General features: G+C 44.1%; 2 protein-coding genes across 3 annotated transcripts in view; one reads left to right on the top strand and one right to left on the bottom strand.

Moving 5' to 3' along the window:
- The window catches only part of MASTL (microtubule associated serine/threonine kinase like), a 35,450-nt gene extending 20,449 nt beyond the window's left edge, over positions 1-15,001 (bottom strand). For both annotated transcript variants that reach the window (XM_062211145.1, XM_062211146.1), the window contains exons 1-4: positions 14,739-15,001; positions 9,841-9,978; positions 3,002-3,141; positions 2,613-2,701 (exon numbers count right to left, since the gene is read on the bottom strand). In XM_062211145.1, coding sequence (XP_062067129.1) covers positions 2,613-2,701; positions 3,002-3,141; positions 9,841-9,978; positions 14,739-14,924 — 553 coding nt within the window. In that variant the 5' untranslated portion in view covers positions 14,925-15,001. The remainder of the gene's footprint in view (positions 1-2,612; positions 2,702-3,001; positions 3,142-9,840; positions 9,979-14,738) is intronic.
- Positions 15,002-15,613: 612 nt separating this feature from the next.
- YME1L1 (YME1 like 1 ATPase) overlaps positions 15,614-25,581 on the top strand; it is a 46,752-nt gene continuing 36,784 nt past the window's right edge. The window contains exons 1-2 of the mRNA XM_062211143.1: positions 15,614-15,789; positions 24,719-24,850. Of these exons, the coding sequence (XP_062067127.1) occupies positions 15,757-15,789; positions 24,719-24,850 (165 nt within the window). The 5' untranslated portion in view covers positions 15,614-15,756. The remainder of the gene's footprint in view (positions 15,790-24,718; positions 24,851-25,581) is intronic.

The following is a 25,581-nucleotide window of genomic DNA, read 5'->3' as shown; positions in this document are numbered from 1 at the left end:
AAAGAACAACATATATACTTCTTTAAAATCCGTAATTGTCATTGACTCAGACAATAATCATGTACTGTGAACTTTGCCCCTCACCTACAAAAACTGGCTTGTATAGGAAAAATATACCACAGAGAAAGCACATGCAATTCATCAATGTATTAAAATAATGTAAACATTTGGTGGAACACCATCTTGCTCTGGAATGAACAGAACATAGAGAAATGATACCAAGTCCTACCAGCTTTTCAAGAAGTACTCGGTTACTAAAAAAATGAGTTTTATTTTTTGGTAAAGCAAATATTGCAAAAGAAGACAGTAAGGAATTAACTCAAATTATGAGCTTTTCATGTTAATTATTATGTTTAAGCCTAGGTCAAGACTTATTTTAACAATTATTAGCATGTTTCAGTGTATATTTTAAAGTAATTCAACAGTGACACATAGATTGTACTATTCTTAGATATCAAAAATCTAATATTCTGTATGTGGCACAGGAATTTAAAAAGCATACTGAAAGTTTAAATGTATTGGATTTTATTTCTGTATCACAATGATAAAGCGACAAGAACAGGTCATAATAATCTTAAAAATATTTTACAAATAAAACTTAAAATAAATTTAAATTTACCAACAGTATCCTAATACAAATATTTCTTAATTTGTGATATTACAACAGAGTCAGATTTGTTTCACAATTCAGAAATGTTTAGATTTTAGGAAGCTAATTTAAAAAGAATTTATGACAAATTAATGAACATACTTAGTGGCATCTCATATCATTTGCATTCAACTATTAGTATTTTTGCAGTGAAATACATGAGATTAATTAAGACTCCAAAAGCTCCCACATTAGCTCACTAAACTTAGAGAAAACTTTTAGGTATTTACAACTGTTTGAACCTTGTACCCCAAATAAAGAATGGCAAACTTACATGTATATTCCAATAATTATAACTTAAAAGCTCAATGGTAGGTTATTGTTTATTTTACCTCTCTTTTTAAATAAAGACTTCAATAAGCTTCTAAACCAACACTATCATATATCCATGTTTCTATGAACTTTTAAGTTTTATTTTATTTATTTGAAAGAGAGAGAGAGAGGTAGAGACAGAGAGGACTTCCAACTGCTGTTTCACTCCCCAGATGGCTACAATGGGCCGGGTCAGGCCGAAGCCAGGAGCTTCTTCCAGGTCACCCACGTGGGTGCAACGGGCCCAAGCACTTGGGCCATCTTCTACTGCTTTCCCAGGCCACAGCAGAGAGCTGGATAGGAAGTGGAGCAGCCAGGACTCGAACTGGAGCCAATATGGGATGCAGGCACTGCAGACCGGGCCTTTGATCCACTGAGCTACAGCGTCAGCCCCTCTATAATGAACTTTTTTTTTTTTTTTTAAAGATTTTTATGTATTTATTTGACAAGTAGAATTACAGACAGAGAGAGAGAGAGAGACAGAGGAAAGGTCTTCCTTCCGTTGGTTTACTCCCCAAATGGCCGCAACGGCTGGAGCTGCGCCGATCTGAAGCCAGGAGCTTCTTCCTGGTCTCCTACGTGGGTGCAGGGGCCCAAGGACTTGGGCCATCTTGTACCGCTTTCCCAGGCCACAGCAGAGAGCTGGACTGGACGAGGAGCAACCGGGACTAGAACCAGCACCTATATGGGATGCCAGCGCCGCAGGCAGAGGATTAACCTATGCACCACGGTGCTGGCCCCTATGATGAACTTTTAAAAGTAACTATTAGAGGATCTGGTGCTGTGGCGCAGCAGGTTAATGCCTTGGCCTTAAGCACCGGCATCCCATATGGGCACCAGTTCTAGTCCCAGGAGACCCAGCTGCTCCTCTTCCGATCCAGCTCTCTGCTATGGCCTGGGAAAGCAGCAGAAGAAGGCCCAAGTCCTTGGGCCCCTGCACCCATGTGAGGGACCTGGAAGAAGCTCCTTGTTCCTGGCTTTGGATCCCACATCTCTGGCCGTTGTAGCAAATTGCGGAGTGAACCATTGGATGGAGGACCTGTCTCTCTGCCCCTCTTCTCTCTGTGTAACTCTGACTTTCAAATAAATAAATAAATCTTTTTTTTTTTTTTTAAGTAACTATTAGTTCCTCCCTATTAGAAATAATGCTGCGGGGCTGGTACTGTGGAGTAGTGGGTTAAGCCTCTGCCTGTGGCGCCGACATCCCATATGGGCACCGGTTCGTGTCTCTGCTGGTCCTCTTCTGATCTAGCTCTCTGCAATGGCCTGGGAAATCAGTGGAAGATGGCCCAAATATTTGGGTCCCTGCACCCACATGGAAGACCCAGAAGAAACTCCTGGCTCCTGGCTTTTGTCTGGCCCAACCTTGGCCATTGCAGCCATTTGGGGAGTGAAGCAGTGGACAGAAGATCTTGCTTTCTCTGTATCTCTGACTTTCAAATAAAAATAATTAAATCTTTAAAAAAGAATTCACGAATAATCATTCTCATTTTTCATTTTCAATGAAAAAAACCATGTTACATTTCTAACATATTTTAGAATAAATAACTATTTTATTTACTAAAAACCAACAAAACAGTGTTAGATAATGAAATTCTGTCTCTAAAATATGCTGGACTTTTGAAAGGCACTTACCTGCAATTTTTCTTACCTCTATTCAAAGTAACTTTGGAAAGGCCAAAATCTGTCAGTTTAATATGACCCTCATTAGAAATAAGCATATTGTCTGGTTTCAGATCCCTGCATGTAAAAGGCAAAGAGTAAGTCATTTATAAAGTGCTAGTTTTGATAGACTATTGTGGCAAGAGAGATGGGAGAGGACAGACAGACAGACACACAGACTCAGAAGAGGCAAACTCCTCTTTAACTCCTGTAAAATAAAAGAACTCATTAGTGACTTTGAAAACTGCAGAAAATAACCATGAAAATAAAACATCTTTGGAAACATAGGCAAGTGTTTCCTACAGACATTTGAGAGTAAATATGTAATTGAATTGATTATATTTTTCAGTAGCAGTTTGGAGAGCAGTCAGTCTTTACCTGTGGATGATTCCATGTCTGTGAAGGTAGTCCAGAGCCAGTGCTACTTCAGAAATGTACTTCACAGCCATCTCTTCATCAAAGTAACCATAGATATGTAGAAGGGACTTAACGTCTCCACCAATAAGATACTCCATTACCTAGTGAAAGGAATTTAAGGTTGTGACAACAAGATTACTTTATAATATTTGGGTATTGCAGATGTATATTTTTAATGGTTCTACAGCAATATATATTTTTGTCACTATCGCTCATTATATATGAATACCAGGCTTATTCATGTTGCCATATAATGTTTTAAAAAAGATTTACTTATTTATTTGATAGGCAAAGTGACAAAGAGAAAGGAGGAAACAGAGAGAGACAGAGAGAGAGGTCTTCCATCCACTGGTTCACTTCCCAAATGCTCACAACTGCTGCGGCCGGACCAGGCCAAGGCCAAGAGCCCAGAATTCCATCTGGGTCTGCCATGAGGGTGGCAGGGACTCAAACGTTTGAATCATCTGCTGCATTCCCAGATATATTAGCAGGAAGCTGGATGAGAATCAGAGTAGTCAGGATGTTGGCTTAACCTGCTGTACCACATTGCCTGCCACTACCATATAATTTTTAATTAAAAATTAAACTGTTGGGGCTGGCATTGTGGTATAGGGGGTAAAGCCACTGCTTGCAATGCTAGGGTACCAGCTCAAATTTCAACTGCTCCACTTCTATTTCTTTTTTTTTTTTATTTTTTAAATTTATTTGATAGGTCGTTATAGACAGTAAGAGAGAGACAGAGAGAAAGGTCTTCCTTCCATTGGTTCACTCCCCAAATGGCCGGTATGGCCAGCGTTGCGCTGATCTGAAGCCAGGAGCCAGGTGCTTCTTCCTGGTCTCCCATGTGGGCACAGGGGCCCAAGCAGTTGGGCCATCCTCCACAGCCCTCCTGGGCCACAGCACAGAGCTGGACAGGAAGAGGAGCAACTGGGACTAGAACCTGGTACCCATATGAGATGCTGGTGCCGCAGGTGGAGGATTAACCAAGTGAGCCATGGTGTCGGTCCCCTGCTCCACTTCTGATCCAGCTCCCTGCTAATGCGCTTGGAAAAGCAGCAGAGGATGGCCCAACCCTCGGGCCCCTGCACCCATGCAGGAGACTCGGAAGAAGCTCCTAGCTTCTGGCTTCTGGATTTGGTCTGGCCCAGCCCTGACCTTTTATCTAAATGCACCCATTGTTAGCATCTTGCCACATTTGCTTTCTTCTTCTCCACATACACAAGTATGCGAATAAAATTTTTAATCTTTACATATTAGTATATTTACATTGTAAACCAAGACAAATATTATTTATTATATATATATATTGTTTAGGCTAAAACATTTAATTTTCAAAAACAAGTAACATTAGCAAACCGAGTAATGACATGTAAATTTAAAATTTTTGTTGAATGATTTGAGAATAAAGTTGAAAAGGTTACCACTTGCCATTACTACATTTTCTTTCATGTATCTTCTAACAACATTTTAAAATTTTTAACTGTATTTTTATTTATTTGAAAGGCAGAGAGACAGAGAATGAGATGCTACAGAGAGCGAGCTTCCATCTGCTGGTTCATTTCCCAATTACATGCAATAGGCAGGACTAGGCCAGGAAGCTGAAATTCAACCTTTGTCTTCCACATGGGTGGCATGAACCCAAATAACTGAGCTATCACCTGCTGCTTCCCAGGGTGCACATTAGAAGGGATGAATCAGAAGCAGAGGGGCCAGTACTTGAAGGAGGTAATCCAGTATGGGATACAGATGTCCTAAGTGGTATCTTTAACTGCTATGCCTAATGACTGCCCTAACTTTTTTTTTTTTTTTTTTTGAAGATTTATTCATTTGAAAGGCAGAGTGACAGAGAACAAGAGAGAAAGAGAGATCTTCCATCTACCCCAAACACCCACAACAGCCAGGGCTGGGCTAGGCCAAACCTCCAGGTCGCCCACAAGGGTGACAGGGTCACAAGTACTTGGGTCATCTTCCACTGCTTCCCAAGGTGCATTAGCAAGTTGCTGGATCAGAAGTGGAGCATCTGGGACTTGAACTGGTGCCCAGATATGGCATGTGACCATCAAAAGCAGTGGCTTAAGCTGCTGTGTCACAATGCCAGTCCTAGATTTTTTTTTTTTCATAGTACAAAAAATTGAGTGAAAATACCGATATAAAACTAATACTTAATATATATCCAATTTCAAATTTTACTGACCATCTCAGAGTTCTACCTTTTTGCTCTCTCCTCATGTCCTATTCCCAAGCCAGGATCACGCATGGCATTTTGTTGTTAAGTCTCTTTAGTATCCTTTAATGTAGGGCAGTTTTTCAGTGTTTCTTACATTTTTGAAGAGTGTAGGCCTATTTATAGAAATCCTTCAGTTTGGTGTTGTCTGATTACTTCTCCATTTGACTCAAGTTATGCGTCTTGGTAGAAGTGCTACATGAATGATGGTGAGTCCTTCTGGGTGACTCGCACCAGAGAAGGCACCTAATGGCAGTATGTCCCATTAGCTGATCCTTTGCTTAAGGTGGTGACTCCTGGATTTCTCCACTGAGGCAGTACCTTTTCCCCTTTGTAATTAATGAGTAATCTGTAGGGAGATACATTAGTACCCTCTTACCCACAGATGTACTTTCTAAGGTTTCAGTTAGTGAAGGATGACCATGGTCTGAAAACATGAAATTCCAGAAATACACAATTCATAAGTTGTGAAAGATGTGCCATTCTGAGTAGCATGAAGAAATCTCTTGCCATCTAGAACATGAGTCATCCCTTTATTTGGCAAATATTCCTTGTATATACCACCTGTTTGTTAATCACTTGGTAGCCATTATGGTTGTCAGTTGGACCATAGTGGTATCACGGTGTCTGTGTTCCAGTGACCCTTATTTTACTTAGTAATGACCCTAATGTCAAGAGTAGTATTGCTGGCAATTCAGATACGTCAAAGACAAGCAGTAAATACTTTGTCATCTGACATCACAAGAAGGGTAAGAACAGCACAATGCGATGTTTTGATATAGAGGCACATTTACATAACTTTTATTATAGTATACTGCTATAACTGTTCTATTTTATTACATCTTATTATTGGTAATCTCATACTGTGCCTAATTTATAAAGTAACCTTTGTCACAGGTATGTATGTACAGGAATAAGCATAGTATATGTATACAGATATATGTATCTGTCATGGAATCGGGGAAACCATTGCTTGTATTTTGAGGCTATATAAATAAGCTGTTCCTTCACAAACTTTCAAAGAAGATTGTGGCATTATATGACCACTGTTCCTACCTGATTCCATTATTGCTATGATAGCTCCAAGATTCTTATTATTCTTTGTATGCATAACAGTTGTTTATTCTCTAAGGTATTCTATAGTTCTCTGCACCCCCACCCCCAAAGATTTATTTACTTGAGAGAGAGAGATCTTGCATCTGCTGGTTCAATCCCTAAATGTCCATAATAGTCAGGTCTGAGCCAGATCAAAGCCAGGAATCAGGAATTCCATCCGGGTCTTCTACATGGGTGGCAGAGGTCCAAATACTTGAACCATTTTCTGCTGCCTTCCCAGGGGCATCAACAGGAAGCTGGATGGGAAGCAAAGTATCCAGGACTCAGACCAGCACTCTGATATGGGATGTGCCACAATGCCAGCCACTGATAGTTTTAGGTTATAAATACCGCCTCTCGGGCAGGGTTTTGGCACAGTGGTTAAGATACCACTTAGGATGTCCACATGTCACATTGGAGTGCCTGGGTTTCAGTCCTGGTTCTTTTGCTTCCGGTTCAGTTTCCTGCTATCATGCGCTCTGGGAAGCAGCAGATTACAGCTCATAAAGTTAGGTCCCTGCACAAACATGGGAGACTCAGAGCTCTGCGTTCCTGGCCCTGCCTGGTCCAGCTCTGGCTGTTGTCAGCAATTCAGGAGTGAATCAGCGGATGGAAGATATCTCTCTTTCTCTGTCCTTCAAATAAAATGAAAATACGTAATTCTTGCTTAAAATTTAAAAGGTGAGAAGACATACTATCTTCTAAGAACTTAATAAAATAGGCTTATTTCTTTCCATTTCAGGTCAGTAGTTCCTCTGGTACATACAGGTTAGTCAATATCTATGGATAGGATTTTATTTATTTGAAAGGCAGAGTTATAGAGAGATGGAGAGACAAAGAGAAGTATTTTCTATTCACTGGTTCACTCCCCAAATGGCTGCAATGGCCAGGGTTGGGATGGGCCCAAGCCTGAAATTTAGAACTCCATCTGGATCTCCCATGCGGGAACAAGGGATCTAAGTACTTGGGCCATCCACTGCTACCTTCTGGGGTACATTAGCAGAGAGTTGGATTAGAAGCAAATCAGCAAGGAATTGAACTAGTGCTCATATGGGATGCCAGCTGTGCCACAACACTGGCCCCCAAAGATACCAAGTTTAAATTATATAATATTCCACTGAAATGTATGAATTTATTATATTTAAGGGGTCTTCACAGAAACAGACATTGAGCTAGATTTGGCCCATGGGCCACAGTTTGCCAGACGGCAAAAATATTTACATTCATATGTGTCATTTGACTCACTCAGACAGCGGATATCCTAGAAATCAGACTGCTATCTTGTGCTTCTCAGAACCAAGACCTAGGGATCTCTGGGGTGGCTCTCTTTAACCTTGCTCTGACGGTGAATCCTAATGCAAATTGTATCCTCACTCCGGATCCTTATTCCTGGAATCTTGCTGCATAGACAAGTTTATTACAACCAGGTATTATAACGAATACTTAGGTATTCACTGCAGCATTGCTTAGAAAAATAAAAACCTAGAAACGATGGAATTAATGATTAATTCCACAGAATTCTATGCAGCCATCAAAAAAGATGAGACAGAAGAGCAGTATTTATAGTAAGTTCACATTTCCTCATATAGTTATCCAACTGTGGTTTGTAAAAAAAACAAAGAGGCTGATGGTGTGACATAGTAGACTAAGCCTCTGCCTGATGTGTCAGCATCCCATATGTGTGCTGGTTCCTGTCCCGGCTGTTCCTCTTCCTAACCAGCACTCTGCTTATGGCCTGGGAAAGCAATAGAAGATGGTGCAAGTCCTTGGGCCCCTGCACCCACATGGGAGACCTGGAGGAAGCTCCTGGCTTCTCTCTTCAGTTCAGCTCAGCTCTGGCCATTGTGGCCTTTCAAATAAATAAGCAAACAAACAAAGTAGTAACTGAGTGTGAGCAGCTGCTTTAAATAAAAGGAAAACACCTCTCAAAGTCCAACTATCCCAAACCCACCATTCCTTGTTTACACCAAATTTTAGTTCTATTGTACGTATTTTTTTTTTTTTTTGGACAGGCAGAGTGGACAGTAGAGGGAGACAGAGAGTGTACGTATTTTTTTTAAAAAGAATTATTTTATTTATTTTAAAGACAGAGTTGCAGAGGTACAGCCAGAGAGAAAGAGGTCTTTCATTCCGCTGGTTCACTCCACAAATGACCCCAACAGCCAGAGCTGAGCTGATCTGAGCCCAGAAGCCAGGAGCTTCATCTGGGTCTCCCATGCATGTGCAGGGGCCCAATAACTTGGGCCTACTTCTACTGCTTTCCCAGGCCATAGCAGAGAGCTGGATTGGAAGAGGAGCAGCCAGGATACAGACCAGTGCCCACATGGGATGCTGGTGGCACAGGTGGAGGCCTAGCCCACAGCACCAGCCCCAGGATGCAGACATCTTAACCGCTAGGCTCTTGACATTTTTTTTTTTTTTTAAAGATTTATTTTGCTTACTTGAAAGTCAAAGTTACACAGAGAAGAGAGGCAGAGAGAGAGAGAGAGGTCTTCCATCTGATGGTTCACTACCCAACTGGCCGCAACAGCCAGAGCTGCGCCAATCCAAAGCCAGGAGCCAGGAGCCTCTTCCGGGTCTCCCACATGGGTGCAGGGGCCCAAGCACTTAGGCCATCTTCTACTGATTTCTCAGGCCATAGCAGAGAGCTGGATGGGAAGTGGAGCAGCCGGGACTCGAACTGGTGCCCATATGGGATGCTGGCACTGCAGGCGGGAGCTTTTCCCGCTACGCCACAGCACTGGCCACAACATGGTCTTTTTAAAACAAAACAAACAAAAAAACAACTATTTGAGAGGCAGGGTGAGAAAGACAGAGATAAGGAACTTCCATCTGTTGGTTCACTTTCCAAATGCCTGCAAGAGCTGGGGCTGGATCAGATCGAAGCTGGGAGCTGGGAACTTAATCCAGGTCACTCACATGGGTGGCAGGGACTCAACTACTTGAACATCCACTTTGGCTTTCTAGGGCCTGCATGAGCAGAATGCTGGAATCAGGAGCAACGGCCAGGACCTGAACTCGGGTACTCAGATATGGGATGTGGGAGTCTTAACTGCTAGGCCAAGTACTTTCCTCAACATTGTGCTTTTAAAACATTACACTGGGGCCGGTGCCGTGGCACACTAGGTTAATCCTCCGCCTGCGGCGCCAGCATCCCATATAGGCTCCAGTTCTAGTCCCGGATGCTCCTCTTCCAGTCCAACTCTCTGCTGTGGCCAGGATAGCAGTGGAGGATGGCCCAAGTGCTTGGGTCCTGCATCTGCATGGAAGACCAGGAAGAGACTTCTGGCTCCTGGCTTTGGATCGGTGCAGCGCTGGCCGTAGTGGCCATTTGGGGAGTGAACCAATGGAAGGAAGACCTTTCTCTCTGTCTCTCTCTCTCACTGTCTATAACTCTACCTGTCAAATAAAAACAAAACAAAAAAAATGCACTTGTTATTACTGAATAAACAAAGAAAAAAATGTGAAAGTATTTACTTACCAAGTAGACATTGCTTGCCGACTGCAGTGAATAATACAAATGGACAATGAAAGGACTTTTGCTCAGTGCTAGTGCATCTCTCTCAGCTTGGACCTGATGAGTCATATTTTTGTTGATCATGTCTGCTTTCTTGACAACCTGTGATCACACATAATAATAAAAACATACATATTTTTTATTACAAAGCAGTCTCAGGTTTCAAATTTACCATCATAAAGACTCCAAGAAGAGAAAATATGTAGATGTCATTTGGACCTCATATTGCCATTAGGAAACTGTCAGAAAAACAGCTAATATGGCAAAACAAGCAAAAACACTATTTCAAGGTAAAGCTACTTACTTTTGTATATGGCAAAAGAATCGATTCTTTTTTTTTAAAGCTTTATTCTTTTTTTTTTTTTTGACAGCTAGAGTTACAGACAGTGAAAGAGAAAGAGAGACAGAGAGAAAGGTCTTCCTTCTGTTGGTTCACTCCCCAAATGGCCGCTATGGTCGGTGCTGCACCGATCCAAAGCCAGGAGCCAGGTGCTTCTTCCCGGTCTCCCATGTGGTGCAGGGGCCCAAGCACTTGGGCCATCCTCCACTGCCTTCCCAGGCCACAGCAGAGAGCTGGACTGAAAGAGGAGCAACCAGGACTAGAACCTGGTGCCCATATGGGATACCGGTGCCACCGGCGGAGAATTAACTAAGTGAGCCACGGCGCCACCCTCCCTCCTTTTTAAAAATATTTGTTTATTTAGGGGCTGGCACTGTGGCGCAGGGGGTTAATGCCCTGGCCTGAAGCACCGGTATCCCATATGGGTGCTGGTTTGAGACCTGGCTGCTCCACTTCCAATCCAGCTCTCTGGATCTGCGCTGATCCAAAGCCAGGAGCCGGGAGCTTATTCTGGGTCTCCCACGCAGGTGCAGGGGCCAAGGATTTTGGGCCATCCTCTACTGCTTTCCTGGGCCATAGCAGAGTGGCAGGAGCTTAATTACTTGGGCCATCAATTGCTGCCTTCCCAGGTATGTTAGTAGGAAGCTGGATCAGTGCCAAGACTAGAACTGGCACTCCACTGAGATGCCAGTGTCTTAAGGGACAATTTTTTTTAATTTTATTTTTTAACTTTTATTTAATAAATATAAATTTCCAAAGTACAACTTTTGGATTATAGTGGCTTTTCCCCCCCATAACCTCCCTCCCACCTGCAACCATCCCATCTCCCACTCCCTCTCCCATCCCATTCACATCGATTCATTTTCAATTATCTTTATATACAGAAGATCAATTTAGTATATATTAAGTAAGGATTTCAACAGTTTGCACCCACACAGACACACAAAGTATAAAGTTCTGTTTGAGTACTAGTTACAGTGTTAATTCACATAGTACAACACATTAAGGACCCAGATTCTACATGGGGAGTAAGTGCACAGTGACACCTGTTGTTGATTTAACAATTGACACTCTTGGCCGGCGCCACAGCTCACTAGGCTAATCCTCCACCTTGCAGCGCCGGCACACCGGGTTCTAGTCCCGGTTCAGGCGCCGGATTCTATCCCGGTTGCCTCTCTTCCAGGCCAGCTCTCTGCTGTGGCCAGGGAGTGCAGTGGAGGATTGCCCAAGTGCTTGGTCCCTGCACCCCATGGGAGACCAGGAGAAGCACCTGGCTCCTGCCATCGGATCAGCACGGTGCGCCGGTCGCAGCGCGCCAGCCACAGTGGCCATTGGAGGGTGAACCAACAGCAAAGGAAGACCTTTCTCTCTGTCTCTCTCTCTCACTATCCACTCTGCCTGTCAAAAAATACATAAAAATAAAAATTAAAAAAAATTTAAAAAAGAAATACTGTTTAAAAAAATGACACTTTTATTTATGACGTCAGTAATCACCCGAGGCTCTTGTCATGAGCTGCCAAGGCTACAGAAGTCTCTTGAGTTCACCAACTCCGATCTTATTTAGACAAGGACATAGTCAAAATGGAAGTTCTCTCCTTCCTTCAGAGAAATGTACCTCCTTCTTTGATGGCCCGTTCTTCCTGCTTGGATCTCACTCACAGAGATCTTTCATTTAGGTCATTTTTTTTTTTTTGCCAGAGTGTCTTGGCTTTCCATGCCTGAAATACTGTCATGGGCTTTTTAGCCTGATCCGAATGCCTTAAGGGCTGATTCTGAGGCCAGAGTGCTGTTTAGGACACCTGCCATTCTATGAGTCTGCTGTGTATCCCGATTGTTCTCTCCTTTTTAATTCTATCAATAAGTATTAGCAGAGACTAGTCTGGTTTATGTGATTTAAGGGACAATTTAACTTGCTGTGCCACAATGCCAGCTCTTACATCATTTTTGAGAAGAAAAAAGTTCTACTTTGCAGTTCTTATAACAAAGTCACAAGATATTAATGTTCCTAAGAAGTCTTCAGAATCTGGGTGTGGAGTAATGGCACTTAATATTTAAATATAAATATACTTTTTTCTTCTGATTCTTTCCTGTATATGAATAGAATCAGAAAGAACAATGTTGGAAGTTTGCCTCACTTAAAAAAACTGAGGAAGACTAACAATAAAGAACCCTGAAATATGATTTCACCCATCATTCTCCTGGATTTTGGAATCTCTGTGAGGGATTGTTGTTCTGTTCACTGCTAAAAAGACTACTCAACAAATCAATTGGTATTTTCATTTCAACAACTGATAATGACTGTAAGCACTGTAGAAGGAGAAACACAAATCTTGGAAACATGTAAAGCAAGTAAGGATTCCAATGGGACTGGTCTGAAAGGTGGGATGGTTTGAAGGGGAGCTGAGAGGGGCCTTAATAGATGATTATGATAGATGGAGGAAAACAGAGAAAGGTGAAAGAAAAGTACTTAAGGAGGAACCAGCAGAAACAGAAGCTCGGAGGCAGGGAAACACACAGCAGTGAGAGATTATTCACTTGCTGGTGTGGCTACAGTGTAAGGTATATGGAAGATACAGTGGAAACCTTGAGTCAGAACTTGGAGTGTGGCAATAGAAATATTCCAATTGAACTGGAGTAAAGGTTATACAGCTATTTAATTTACTAAAATGTACTGAGTTGTCTCAATCTAAGTCAAAAAGTTTGAAAACAAGGCCTGTCATTGGACAGACTTGGGAATGAAAAGGAAGGGGTTAAAAAGGACAGAAGAGATGGAATTGATAGGAATAGCTGAGAGATACACAGATCAAGTAGAGAAAAGTTAAAATGACAAGGTTCTTGCGTGAAGGCCAAGGATGATGGTGGTGATATTATATGGACAGAGGACGTACAGGTGGCTCAGAATTTATGCAGTCAGGTGGAGAGGATGGCGTAAGCTCAGGCCAATGCAGTTCAGAGATCTGGCCTAGATATACACTTGTCAATGTCCAACAGGAAGTTGGAATGGCATGGACAGACGGCAGGCTTCTGGTTGCCTTTATGTCTTCCCTCAGTGCTGAAATCTGAGTCACCTGAGACTATGGGATCGATGAATATCAAAAGTGGACAGAACAGCTTCAGATACAGGTTTAAATGTTTTAAGTAGAATGACACATACTGCTGCAATTGACTTAGGCCATATTTCAGCTTGCTTTTTAAATATTAGTATGCTACAGATTCCACAATGGAAAGATTGAAGAAGAAAAAAGAGGCTTGCTAAATGAAATTCTTGTTTTTAAAGATCAGGTTTTAATCTATATCAAATGGATAAATTAAAATATAATCTGGAAGTGATTTAAAAATTTCATGCAAGTTCCAAACTTAATCCTGGTAAAGGCCAAATTAGTAAAAAAGGATCCAGAAGACACACAAAAATATGCATAGGTAACACATTTTAAAATTTCATAACATACTTATCAGAAAAGCTTCCTCCTGTTACAGCCAAAGTGTCAATCACTGCACAAATTAATCACTTTTCTGTGCTAGAAAATTCTCAACAATTCTGTATGTCAGCGCACACAGGGAAAACAAAATCACCAACTACTTAAAACTGCTAGGATTCAGAAACAGGGCTCGAGTCACGTCTAGGCTGTGACTCACAGCTTTGTTTTGAAGGCCCTGTTGGATGAAGGACGACGTAACCACCTGACCCAAATCTCTTTGCTTTCGGTCTGGGTCTCCTCATTGGCTACCACTAGCCAGGGAGTGGCCAGTTTTCCTGTTTGCACTCAGGAATGACTTCAGAGATACGGAAGGCAGAGGAACGAGTGTTGATTGGATCACCGATGTCAGCCCCAATGGCTGACATTTTAATTTTAGCTCTCCGCAGGCTTCGGCAAGCCCGGCCACCCCGACAAGTCATTCCATAGGTGCGATGGGACAGGAATGAGGGCTGAAGGGTTGAAAACGCCCTTTCTGCACCCCGAGGCAGTCCAGTGGGGCTGCGGGGGTCAGCGGGCCCGGCAGACCTAGGGAGAATGTCCTCCCCAAGCAGGCTGCCCGACGGCCGGCGTCTCCCCCCTACAGCTTCGTGTGCTGCAAGTGGGACCATGCAGTTTTAAATCAGTTCCTTGCAATCTCCCACCCAGAGCTAGCGGAGGAGGGGGCTGAGCCCCTAGGGAGAATCCGGCTGTCTCAAGCGACCCAACCGCTATCTCGGTTGAGCTCCAAGCCAATCAACACTCAGCATCTGAACCCGCCCTCCCCGTCCAATGCGCACCCCCAAACAATGACTCCGTGAACAGATCGGAATGCCTTAAAAACCCTGGGCACCACCTCCAAGCCAGCGTCCCAGTCGGTCACTCCGCCTGGTCTCCTCTCGGACCTGACGCTCTACTGTCGCTTGTCAATCAAATAAAAAAAAATTTTTTTTTATTTTGCAAATTGCTTCCTGGCTTTTTCTTTCTCTATTGAGCTGAGGAAAAGAACACAGGAACCTCGCTCCGGCCAGCGCCCTCCCCTCCGCGACCCCTTGCCGGCGTCCTACCTTCACTGCGTACAGCTTGCCGCCTTTCTGCCCCAGGTACACTTTCCCGAAGGCGCCTCGGCTAATGGGCTTCACGATGGTGAATTCCTCAATGGACGGCGGCCGTGGCACCGGGATCTTGTCCACGCACTCCCCTGCCGCCGCGCTCCCTCCACGCTCATCCCCTCTGCCCGCGGTGGGCTCCATGGCTGGACAGCGCCGATGGAAGACTGCCGCGGGCCAGCCGCCGAGGGACCTGCCTCAGCCGCCACTCCCGCCAACCGGGTTCAAAGTCAGGCTCCGCCCGCGCCGCGCGCTACGTCACCGCGCCGCTCGTGACGTCACCACGTCGCGCTGCCCCGCCCCTCCGCGGGCGCCGCAGGGGACCCAGGCGCCGGCGCGCGGCCCAGTTCCACGAGGGCGGCGCCGGCGGCCCCTGACGTCATTTGTGCTGGAGCCCGGCGGACGCGGACAGTGACAGCGCGAGCCGCCACTTTCCAAATAAAGCCGCTGGACCCCTGTCAGGGCCGGCAGTCCCCTCACGCCCACGCGAACCACAGAAAGCAGCGGGGACTGCTGAGTGGAAGCAATGGCCGGGAATGGCGCTAGGGTGTTTGAGGGGAGCCCGAGGCTGTGGAGAAACGGGAGGCCGGCCTTGCGATCTGCCGCTCTCGTACATTGTCACCTGAGGGAGATTAAGACCAAGGGAGACCAGGAGCGCCACACAGCGCAGCCAAAGGCCCGCGCCAGAGGGGCTGCCGGGGGCTCCCGTCCGGCGAACCTCAAAGCCCCGCCCCGGAAGAGGCGGGGCGCTCGCTCGGCCCGGAAGTGCTGTGGCGGCAGCGCTTCGCCTTCCGGGCCGGATCGGCTGGCGTTGCTGCGGCTGTAGGGAGGGGAGGCCATTTTCCGTCTCTCGGAGGAGGGGAGCCGGGAGAGAGGGCCAGAAGGGAAGAGGAAGAGCGGCCAGCGCCTCCCCGCCGGGCCGTGGACTGGGGGACGGTTGCGGCGAGCGGGGGAGGTCGCTGAGGGCCCGGCGGAGATGTTTTCCCTGTCGAGCACGGTGCAGCCCCAGGTGAGCCCGGCGCTCAAGCCCCTTTTTTTGTTTGTTTGGCTTTGCCCGCAGCTGTTGGCCTCTTGCGTTCTCGGGAGGGACCCTGGGAGGGAATCGACTCAGCGACGAGAGTCCCGAGGTGGACAGGAGGCGACGCTGAGAGGAGGATCCGAGGCTTAGAGGGTCGACGACGGGGCTTCTGGAGGCGGAGGCGTGATCGGAGGCTGATGGAGACCGTGGCTGATCGAACTGATAGCGTCCGGTTTTTGCTGGAGTCCGCCGGGCATTGTTCAGTGTCAGGCATTGTTCAGCGTCCGGCAGTCGGGGTTGGGGGGATGTCGCCACCGTAGATGGGATGGGAACAAAGTGATGTTCCTTCTCCGCCGTCCTCTTCCCGACCCCCCTACCTTCCCTTTTCCGTGGGAATTAAACGTACTGTAATAACGGAATAGCCACCATGAGTGTCGTTTTCTTTTTGATTAGGAATGATCTGTGTTTTTTCCTCCTCGAATCGTTCGCTTGTTGCAGTTCAAATTTTGTTTGAACCTAAGCCCATCTTCATGTAAAACAAAAAAGTGTAGAGGACGACTGGGAGGGTTTCTGATTTACTTTTTTTAGGGTAATCATTTGTATATTTTGTGTCAGTATCATGTTCTTGGTTCATGACAAGAATTGTTTTTTAAAAGCATTTGATAGGTTTTTTTTTTTTTGAAAGTTCTCATAGTTCCGCAGATAAACAGCTTTGAGAACATTCAGACTTTAAAAATGTTTTAAAAATCGACCCTTAGCTTCTTGGTTTAAGCATATGATTGTGTCCCTTTGTGTAATCTCTGTTCCCCCTCCTTTGTGTGTGTGTGTGTGTTCGTGCTAGTACAGTACTAGGCTGACTTATGAAAATGAACTGGTTGTTATGTATTGAGCATCGGGTATATACAAAGCAAACATATAATTTTGTCTTAAAGATAACATGGACTGAAGCCCAATAGGTGTTATCCAGGTGAAGAGTAAGCAGGTTTCCCAGGAAGAAAGAAGAGTACTTGGAGGTCCTGAGATAGGAAAGAGTTCAATAGATTGGCTAGTGTGGCTACAGTTTAGTGATTAAAGGGACCAGTGCCAGAGATGGGGTCGTAGAAAAGCCTTCAGGTAGATTACATAGAGTTAAGGTTGTCTGAAGGAGTGTGGATTTCATTTTAAGGATGTTAGGAACTGTTGAAGGTTTAAAGACAGGATCAGGTTTTGTTTTTGTTTTTTGTTTTTAAGACAGAGTGCTCCCATCTATTGACTCACTCTGTAGATGCCTACAAGGGCACGGGCTGAGCCAGGCCAAAGCAAGAGCTCAATCTAGATCTCTTCTGTGTGTAGTAGGAACCCAATTACTTGAGCCATCTCTTGCTGCCTCCCAGACTGCTCATTGGCAGGAAGCTAGAATTGGGAGTGGAGCAGAGACTTGAACCCAGGCACCTTGATAGAGGGTACAGTCATCGTAACCACTACAGCAAATGCCTGCACCCAGATTTTTTTTTTTTAATTAATTTTTTTTAAAGATTTGTTTATTTGAAAGTGTGACAGAGAGAGAAAGGGAGAGACAGAGACCTTCCTTCACTGGTTCATTCCCCAAATGCTTGCAGCAGTTTAAAGTCGGGAGCTAGGAACTCCATCCTGGTCTTCCATATGAGTGCCAGGGGCCCACGTGCTTGGACCGTTTTCCACTGCGTTGGCAGGGGCATTAGCAGGAAGCTGGATCTGAAGCAGGGTATCAACTCAAACTGGCTCTTCCATGTAGGATGCCAGTGTTGAGATGGCTTAACCTGCTGTGAAACAATTCTGGCCCCTCATATTTTTATTTTCAATAGACCATTCTGATTTGTTTCATTTTGAAGTATATGAGAGGGGAGGAGTGGAAGTGTTATCAACTGAGGATACTATTTTTTGCACTAATTCAGGAGATACTGCTCCTCTAAAGTGGTGGCAATGATATAGAAAGAAGGGGATTTATTTTGAAGAAGAGTAGATTTCATGAGAGGTTAGATACAAGGGCTGGAGAGAGGAGTTTCTGGTTTGATCAGCTGGATGCATGAAGTTGCTGTTTAGCCAGATGGCTGTGCCTAGTGGAGATCTAGTAATTGTTTGAGAAATAAATATGACATGATTGTTGAGTATAGTTTTAATCTTTTTGAAACGGAACTCCTTAGAAGGCCTTGTTTTAAGAGAATTCACCATCAGCTGGATGGAGAGTTAATGGTATGTGATGTTGGTAGTTGCTAGAGATGAAGAAAGGTTTTTGTTATCACGATAATCTTAATTGGCTCAAATATAATGCCCTTAAACATTTTTTTTCCTTTGGAAGATGTAAACACACTTGGAATTCATGGTTGATTAATTGTTTGAATCGAAGTGGTAAAAATAGGGATGATACCAGAGCAGCACTGTGGCATAGTGGGTTAAGCTGCCCCAGCTACTCCACTTGTGATACAGCTCCCTGCTAATGCTCTTGGGAAAGCAGAGAAATATGGCCCAAGTGCTTGGGCCCCTGTAGCCATGTTGGAGACCTGGGTGAAGCTTTTGGCGCCTGGATTTGGCCTGGTCCAGCCAGCCCTGGCTGTTGCAGCCATTGGGGAGTGAACCAGTAGATGGAAGACTTTTCTCTCTCTGCTTCTGCCTCTCTCTTTCTGGACCTGAATCTGGGTCTTCCACATGGGTGGCAGGAACCCAAGAACTTGAGCTGTCACCTACTGTCTCCCAGGGTATACAGTAGCAGTAAACTAGAAACAGAAGTGGAGCTAGGACTTGAACCCAGGCACTCCTATATGGGATGTGGATGTTCCAACTGGAGTCTTAACTGTAATGCCAAATGCCACCCTCATGTCTTTCTTACCCTGGCAATCTACCTTTTATGAATTTATTCTAAGAAAATAGTCCGGGAGCCGGCATCATGGCATAGTGGGTTAAGCTACAGACTGCAATGCTGGCATCCAGTAGGGGTGTGGGTTCGTGTCCTGGCTGTTCCACTTCCGATCCAGATTCCTACTAATGGCCGGAGAAAAAAACAAAAGATGGCCTAAGTGCTTGGGCTCCTGCTATCCACATGGGAGACCTAGAAGTTCCTGGCTCCTGGCTTCAGCCTGGCCCCACCCTGGCTGTTGTGGTCATCTGGGGAGTGAACCAGCAGATGGAAGATCTCATGCTCTGTTTCTCTCACTCTGTGTGTAACTCTTTCAAATTAAAAAAATAACCAAAAACTTTTTTTAAAAAAACATTTTTTTTAAAAAAGAAAGAATGTCGGATCAGATAAAATTTTAAAAAAATAGTCTGACAAATGCTTAGAAGCCAATTTGCATGACAACATTTTTTAAATAGTTGAAAGCTGAAATGTCCACCATTAGGGAAGTGGCAAAATCAATGATACTACCACAGAGTGAAATACTTCACAGACACTTTAAAAAAGAATAACTATATATCTGGAATTCTGTGCTTCTCAGTTTCACCAATGCCACCATCATGGGTTGGTTTGTTTTAAGATTTGCTTATTTGAGAGACACAAAGACAGAGAGATAGGGAAAGATAGAAAGAGAGATCTTCTATCCACTGGTTTACTCTGCAAATGGCTCCTACACCCAGTTCTGGACCAGGCTGAAGCCAGGAGCCAGGAACTCTTATCCTGTTCTTCACATGGATGGCAGGGGCCCAAGTATCTTGGCCATCTTGCACTGCCTTCCCAGACACATTGACAGGAAGTTGGACTGGAAGCAGAGTAGCCATGATGCAAACCAGCACCACAATGCCAGCCCTCATCATCTGTTCTGAATCACCACCATCCATAAGCGAATTTTTGTAATACCAAACTACTCTGTTTCTGCCCTGATCTGGCTGCAGTCTACTCTCAGCATAGGATAGCAGTGATCACATTAAAACTAAAGTCAGTTCACATCACCCCTCTGCTCAGAACCCTCCAATGGGTTCCCTTCTCACTTACATGAAAGCCCAAGTCCTAACATTTATGTGACCGGCAAAGACCCTCCCCTAGGAAAAAACTTACGTATAAACTCCTTCTACTACGCTCCCCTTCATTCTCTGTTTCAGCCCCACTGTTTTCTTGCTGTTCTTGGAATACAAATGGTAGGCTCTTACCTCAAGGCCTTCCGATCATTTCTTCCCACTTGCCCAGTTACCAACATAACTTGTTTTTACACTCCCTTCAGTTCTTTGTTCAAGTCATAAGAGTCCTTTCTCTAGCTACCCTAACATTTCAAAAACTCTCCTCTTGGGAGAGCATTTGGCATAGTAGTTAAGATGTCACTTGGGACACCCACATCCCCTATTGGAGTGCCTGGATTGGGGTCATGACACTGCTTCCAAACCAGTTTTCCTGCTAATGCTCACCCTGTGAGACAACAGGCAATGGCTTAAGTACTTGGGTTCCAGCTACCACATGGGAGACCTAGATTGATTTCAGTCCACTGGCTTTGGATTGGCCCAGCCATGGCTGTTTGTGGGCATTTGGGGAATTAACAGATAGAAGATCTCTTTCTCTCTCTCTCCTCCTTTCATATGGATACTTTTTTAAAAATCTTACCCTAAAAATATTTCTGTTATTATTTTCTTCTTGGCACTTTTCACTAACACTTTATATACCTACTTAAAATTATTCATTTACTGGGCCTGTGCTGTGGCTTGATAGGCTAAGCCTCCGCCTGCAGCGCTGGCATCCCATATGGGTGCTGGTTTGTATCCCAGCTGCTCCTCTTCTGATCCAGCTCTCTGCTATGGCCTGGGAAAGCAGTAGCAGATGGCTCAAGTCTCGGGCTCCTGCAGCCACGCGGGAGACCTGGAAGAAGCTGCTGGCTCCCGATCTGCTCAGCTCCTGCTGTTGCAGCTTTCTGGGGAGAGAACCAGTGGATGGAAGACCGTGTCTCCCCTCTTTCTCTCTTTAACTCTACCTCTCAAATGAGTAAATAAAATATTTTAAAAAACCATTTATTTATTATCTGCCTCTTTTTAAGGTGTTTTCTGACACCAAGTAGTTGGGTGGTTAACAGCAGTTCTGACACTACCCTACAAGGGCTTAATCTTGGAAGACTGTCCCTACTTTAGATGCAGGTTACAAGTGCTAGGCCACCCACACTCTGACCAGCTAGTTATAAATCCTAGAACCCCCTCTTCAGGAAAACACTTCACCTGTCCATTCTAAGAAATAGAAATAAACAACTAGATGAAGAGGCTACAGATGGTAAGGTCTGATAGGGCCTCCAGGGCAGGAATTTCCACCTCCCAGTTGTAGGATGTGATAGACTCCTGCGTGTGAAAGCAGGTACTCACCAACGGAGAAGCTTACTATGTCACCTTGTTCAGGAGTTTATAATGGGGGCAGGTGCTGTGGTGTAGCAGGTTAAGACACTGCCCGCAGGACTAGCATCCCATACAGGTGCCAGTTCAAGTCCTGGCTGCTCCTCTTCCAATCCAGCTCCCTGCTGATGCATCTGGCAAAGCTACAGAAGATGGCCTAAGTCCCTAGGCCCCTGCTCCAACATAGGAGACCCAGAAGAAGCTCCTAGCTCCTGGCTTTGGCCTGGCCCAGCCCTGACTGTTCCAGCTATTTGGGGAGTAAAGCAGCAGATGGATGACCATTCTTTGTTTCTTTGTTTTTCTGTCTCTATCTCTCTCTCCCCGCCCCCTTCTCTGTGTAACTCTGCCTTTCAAATAAATAAATCTGAAAAAAAAGTTTATAATGGAGCATGATCTTCTGTTACCCTCCCCTCCCTAAGCCTATGGGAAAGTAGGTTCTCTATAATCAGTTGGTCTCTCTTGTGACCTGTCCCATCTTGGGGATATTTATGGACCCTTCGCTAAGTCACCTCATATATAACTGAGATATGATCAAATCACTGAGCATATAACTGAGATATGATCAAAGGTGCCTATGAATTATGAATGATTCAAAAAATGCCAAGGCTGTGAGCTCTTTGCCATGCCAGGAACTGAAGACAAAAGACCAAAAAATAAATAATTTTTATTAGACTATACTCTCCCACTGGAAAGTAAGCTTCCTGTGGCAAGTGATTTTTCTGTTATTTTGTTCAATATTGTATCACTGTATAACAGGGCACATAATGGGCACTACATAAATATTTGAACAAATAAGCGAACTAAGTGGATTCTTAGTATATACCAGATTTTTAATTTTGTTTTGCTTAGATTATCTCATTTAATCCTCCAAACAGCCATAAAATTTAGTTAATAGTATACTTCTTGCTATTATTGGAATGTCTGCCGCCTCCAAACTCATGTTAAAATTCAGTTGCCCTTGTAACTATTAAAAGGCAGGACCTTTAAGAAGTGTCCTTTAAGGTTCTGAGGGCTTTGCCTTCATCAGTAGGGCTCATGCCCTGTCTCAGGCATGGGTTCTCTCTTAGCCCTTCTACTGTGTGATACACAGCAAGAAGGCCCTTGACAGATGCCGGCACCTTGATTCTGGGCTTCTCAGCCTCCAGAACGAAGAGCCGATAAATTTCTGTTCATCATTACCCCATCTCAAGTATTCTACTGTGGCAGCATTAAATTAGGACTAAGAAGTTCCCATGTTATAACAAAGACGACAGCAAGGGTTAAAACATGTTCGGGGCTAGGGGCGCGGTGGCAACTGTTTGGCACAGGGTTTAAGACGCCACTTGGGACGCCTGCATCCATATTGGAATGTCTGGGCTTGAGTCTCTGCTCTGCTTCTAATTCCATCTTCTTGATAATGTGCACTGTGAATGGGAGGCGGTGGTGATGGCTCATGTACTTGGGTCCTTTGCTCCTCACATGGGAGACCTAGATGGAGTTCCTGGATTCAGTGTGGGTCAGCCTTGACTGTTTGCAGGCATCTGGGGGGTGGACCAGTAGATGGAAGATTGCTTTCTCTCTCTCTCTCTGCCTTTCAAGTAAATAAAAATAAATAAAAACGATTTTTTAAAAAAATAGGAGCTCACTTGCCTGTCCACAGTCAAACAGATAGTAAGTATAGGAACAAAGATTCTGACCCAGACAATCTGACTCGGAATTTTACCCTGTTAAAGATTTCCATGTGTACTGAGAGAAAATAAATTCATGATATGTTATTACATGAATAAAGTAGACTATCAAACCATCTTTTTAAAAGTAGTTATACCAGGGCCAGTGCTGTGGTATAATGGGTAAAGTTGCCACTTGCAGTGCTGGCATCCCATATGGGTGCCGGTTGGAGTCCCAGCTACTCATCTTCCAAACCAGCACCTGCTAATGCATCTGGAAAACCAGCAGAAGAAGGGCCAATTCTTTGGGCCCCTGCACCCATGTGGGAGACCTGGAAGAAGCTCTTGGTTCCTGGCTTCAGACCAGCCCAGCTCTGGCTGTCACGGCCATTTGGGGAATGAACCAGTGAATGGAAGATCTCTCTCTCTTCTGCCTTTCTGTAACTCTGCCTTTCAAATAAATAAATAAATAAAATAGGTGTACCATGTTTGTGTAGAAGAGAAAATAGTATGACAGAATTTATTCTAAAATGTGTGTTTTTCTCTGAGTAATGAGATCATGGGTGACCTTTGTTTTCCTACTTATATTTCATTTTCGGCAGTTTGGGTTAACTGTGCAGTACTTTTTGAGTCAGAAAGAAGTAATTGCTCTTAAAACTCTAGGAGTCAAATTTTATGAAGATATATGTAAGCACTATCTACCTATTTCTTTGAAAAGATTTATTTTCAAAATATGCCTTAAGATTGGCACTTTTTTTTTTTTTTTTTTAAACAGGCAGAGTAGACAGTGAGAGAGAGACAGAGGGAAAGGTCTTCCTTTGCCATTGGTTCACCCTCCAATGGGGTGCAGGGCCCAAGCACTTGGGCCATCCTCCACTGCACTCCCGGGCCATAGCAGAGAGCTGGCCTGGAAGAGGAGCAACCGGGACAGAATCCAGTGCCCCGACCGGGACTAGAACCCGGTGTGCCGGCACCGCAGGCGGAGGATTAGCCTGTTGAGCCGCGGTGCCAGGAGATTGGCACTTTTTCAGTTAAAAAGTTCACTTTTTATATAGGCACAGTTTTTTTTTTTTTTCCCCTAAGATTTATTTATTTGTTTGAAAGGTAGAGTTACAGAGAGGCAGAGGAAAGAAAAAGAGGGAAGAAGAGGGATAGAGAGAGAAAGAGGTTTTCCATCTGCTGGTTCACTCTCCAAATGGCCATAACAGCCGGAGCTGGGCTGATCTGAAGCCAGGAGCCTGGAGCTTCTTCAGGGTTTCCCACGTGGGTGAAGGGGCCCAAAGACTTGGGCCACCCTCCACTGCTTTCCTAGGCCATAGCATAGAGCAAGATCAGAAGTGGAGCAGCCAGGACTCGAACCAGTGCCCATTTGGAATGCTAGCACTGCAGACAGTGGCTTTACCTGCTACATCACAGTGCTGGCCCTTGTTTTTAATATTTTTGATTTATAGGACCATGATAGTATCATGAAAAAAATCTATCAGCCATAAATCTGAATACTTAATGTTTTTAATATAGTTTTGATATGCAGTATATATTTAACTTTCAATGAATTCCAAATCCTGACAAGGTAAAGATTGTTTCTGTTTTATTTTTTAAAAGCATACTACTTAGGGTGAGTGTTTTGCCTAGTAGTGAAGCCACTGGTTGGGACACCTTCATACAGGTACAGAGTGCCTGGATTCTAGAGCTGACCCCATTCCCAATTCCAGATTCCTACTAATATGGACCCTGGAATGAAATAGGTAATGGTTCAAGTATTTGGGTCCCTCCCAATCACATGGGAGAACAGGACTGAGTTCCTGGCTCCTTGCTTTGGTCTAAACCAGTCTCCGCTATTAAGGCATCTGGGGAGTAAACACAGCAGGTTGCAGCTCTTTCTCTCTGTTTCTGTGTCTGTCTGTGTGTGTCTGCTCCTCAATTAAAAAAACTATTTAATTTTAACTTTGATCTCTTTCTAGGTTACCGTTCCTCTGAGTCATCTCATCAATGCCTTCCATTCACCAAAAAGCACCTCTGTCTCTGTCAGTGCATCGTTCTCCCAGAACCACCATCGAGATGCAGTTCCTGAGCGTGAGGCTCCCAGCAGTGAGGTAATAGTGGTCACCCTGTTTGTCTGAGAAAGCCTTGTTGGTATAGAATGTTTTCATCATGTTTGATGAAATAGCTTTCTTTAGGCATTTGTTCTGAGATGATTTCTGCCTTTAGCTTAATCGCCTTTATTAATTAAAGATAATTCTCGCTTTCATTGTACATGTTATACATATTGAAAAATCTGTTTTATTTAGTCATTTAAAAAAAATTTTCAGATGGTGTTGTATTTTATAGTCACCTCCTGGATTACTATTTGTTTGATACCAGCCAGATATTCTTTAGTGTACCTCCGACAATAGCAGTGAACCTACAGGTAACTGACCATAAATTACTTCTCAGGTCTCAAGGAAGACAGAATGGTTAGAAATAATATAAGAAGTATAAGCTACTGCTTTATAAGGGCTTTCAGTATAATTGAACAGTTAAGTGAAATGTATAAGCGAGGAAACTATATTTTCTGTATTCATGTGATTATAAAGCCATTAATGCCTAGGATATAAGGAATTATGAACTTAAAACCTTCAAATTTACAAGGCCATTAATAACATAGTTGCTTACAACCTCAGAATACATTTTATGTAGAACAGATGTTATAATCTGTGATTAGGTTTCCCAGAAGACTCTGTAATCCATTAATGGCTTTTATTCCCAATCCTGATGTCAAGAACAATGGCAAAGGATTAAAGAGTTCATTTTTGTGGGGCTATGGGATCAGTTTTAGAATAAAATT

This window comes from Lepus europaeus, chromosome 14, assembly GCF_033115175.1.
Source record: "Lepus europaeus isolate LE1 chromosome 14, mLepTim1.pri, whole genome shotgun sequence".
Taxonomy (NCBI): Eukaryota; Metazoa; Chordata; class Mammalia; order Lagomorpha; family Leporidae; genus Lepus; species Lepus europaeus.
This window is presented reverse-complemented; position numbering and strand designations above follow the sequence as displayed.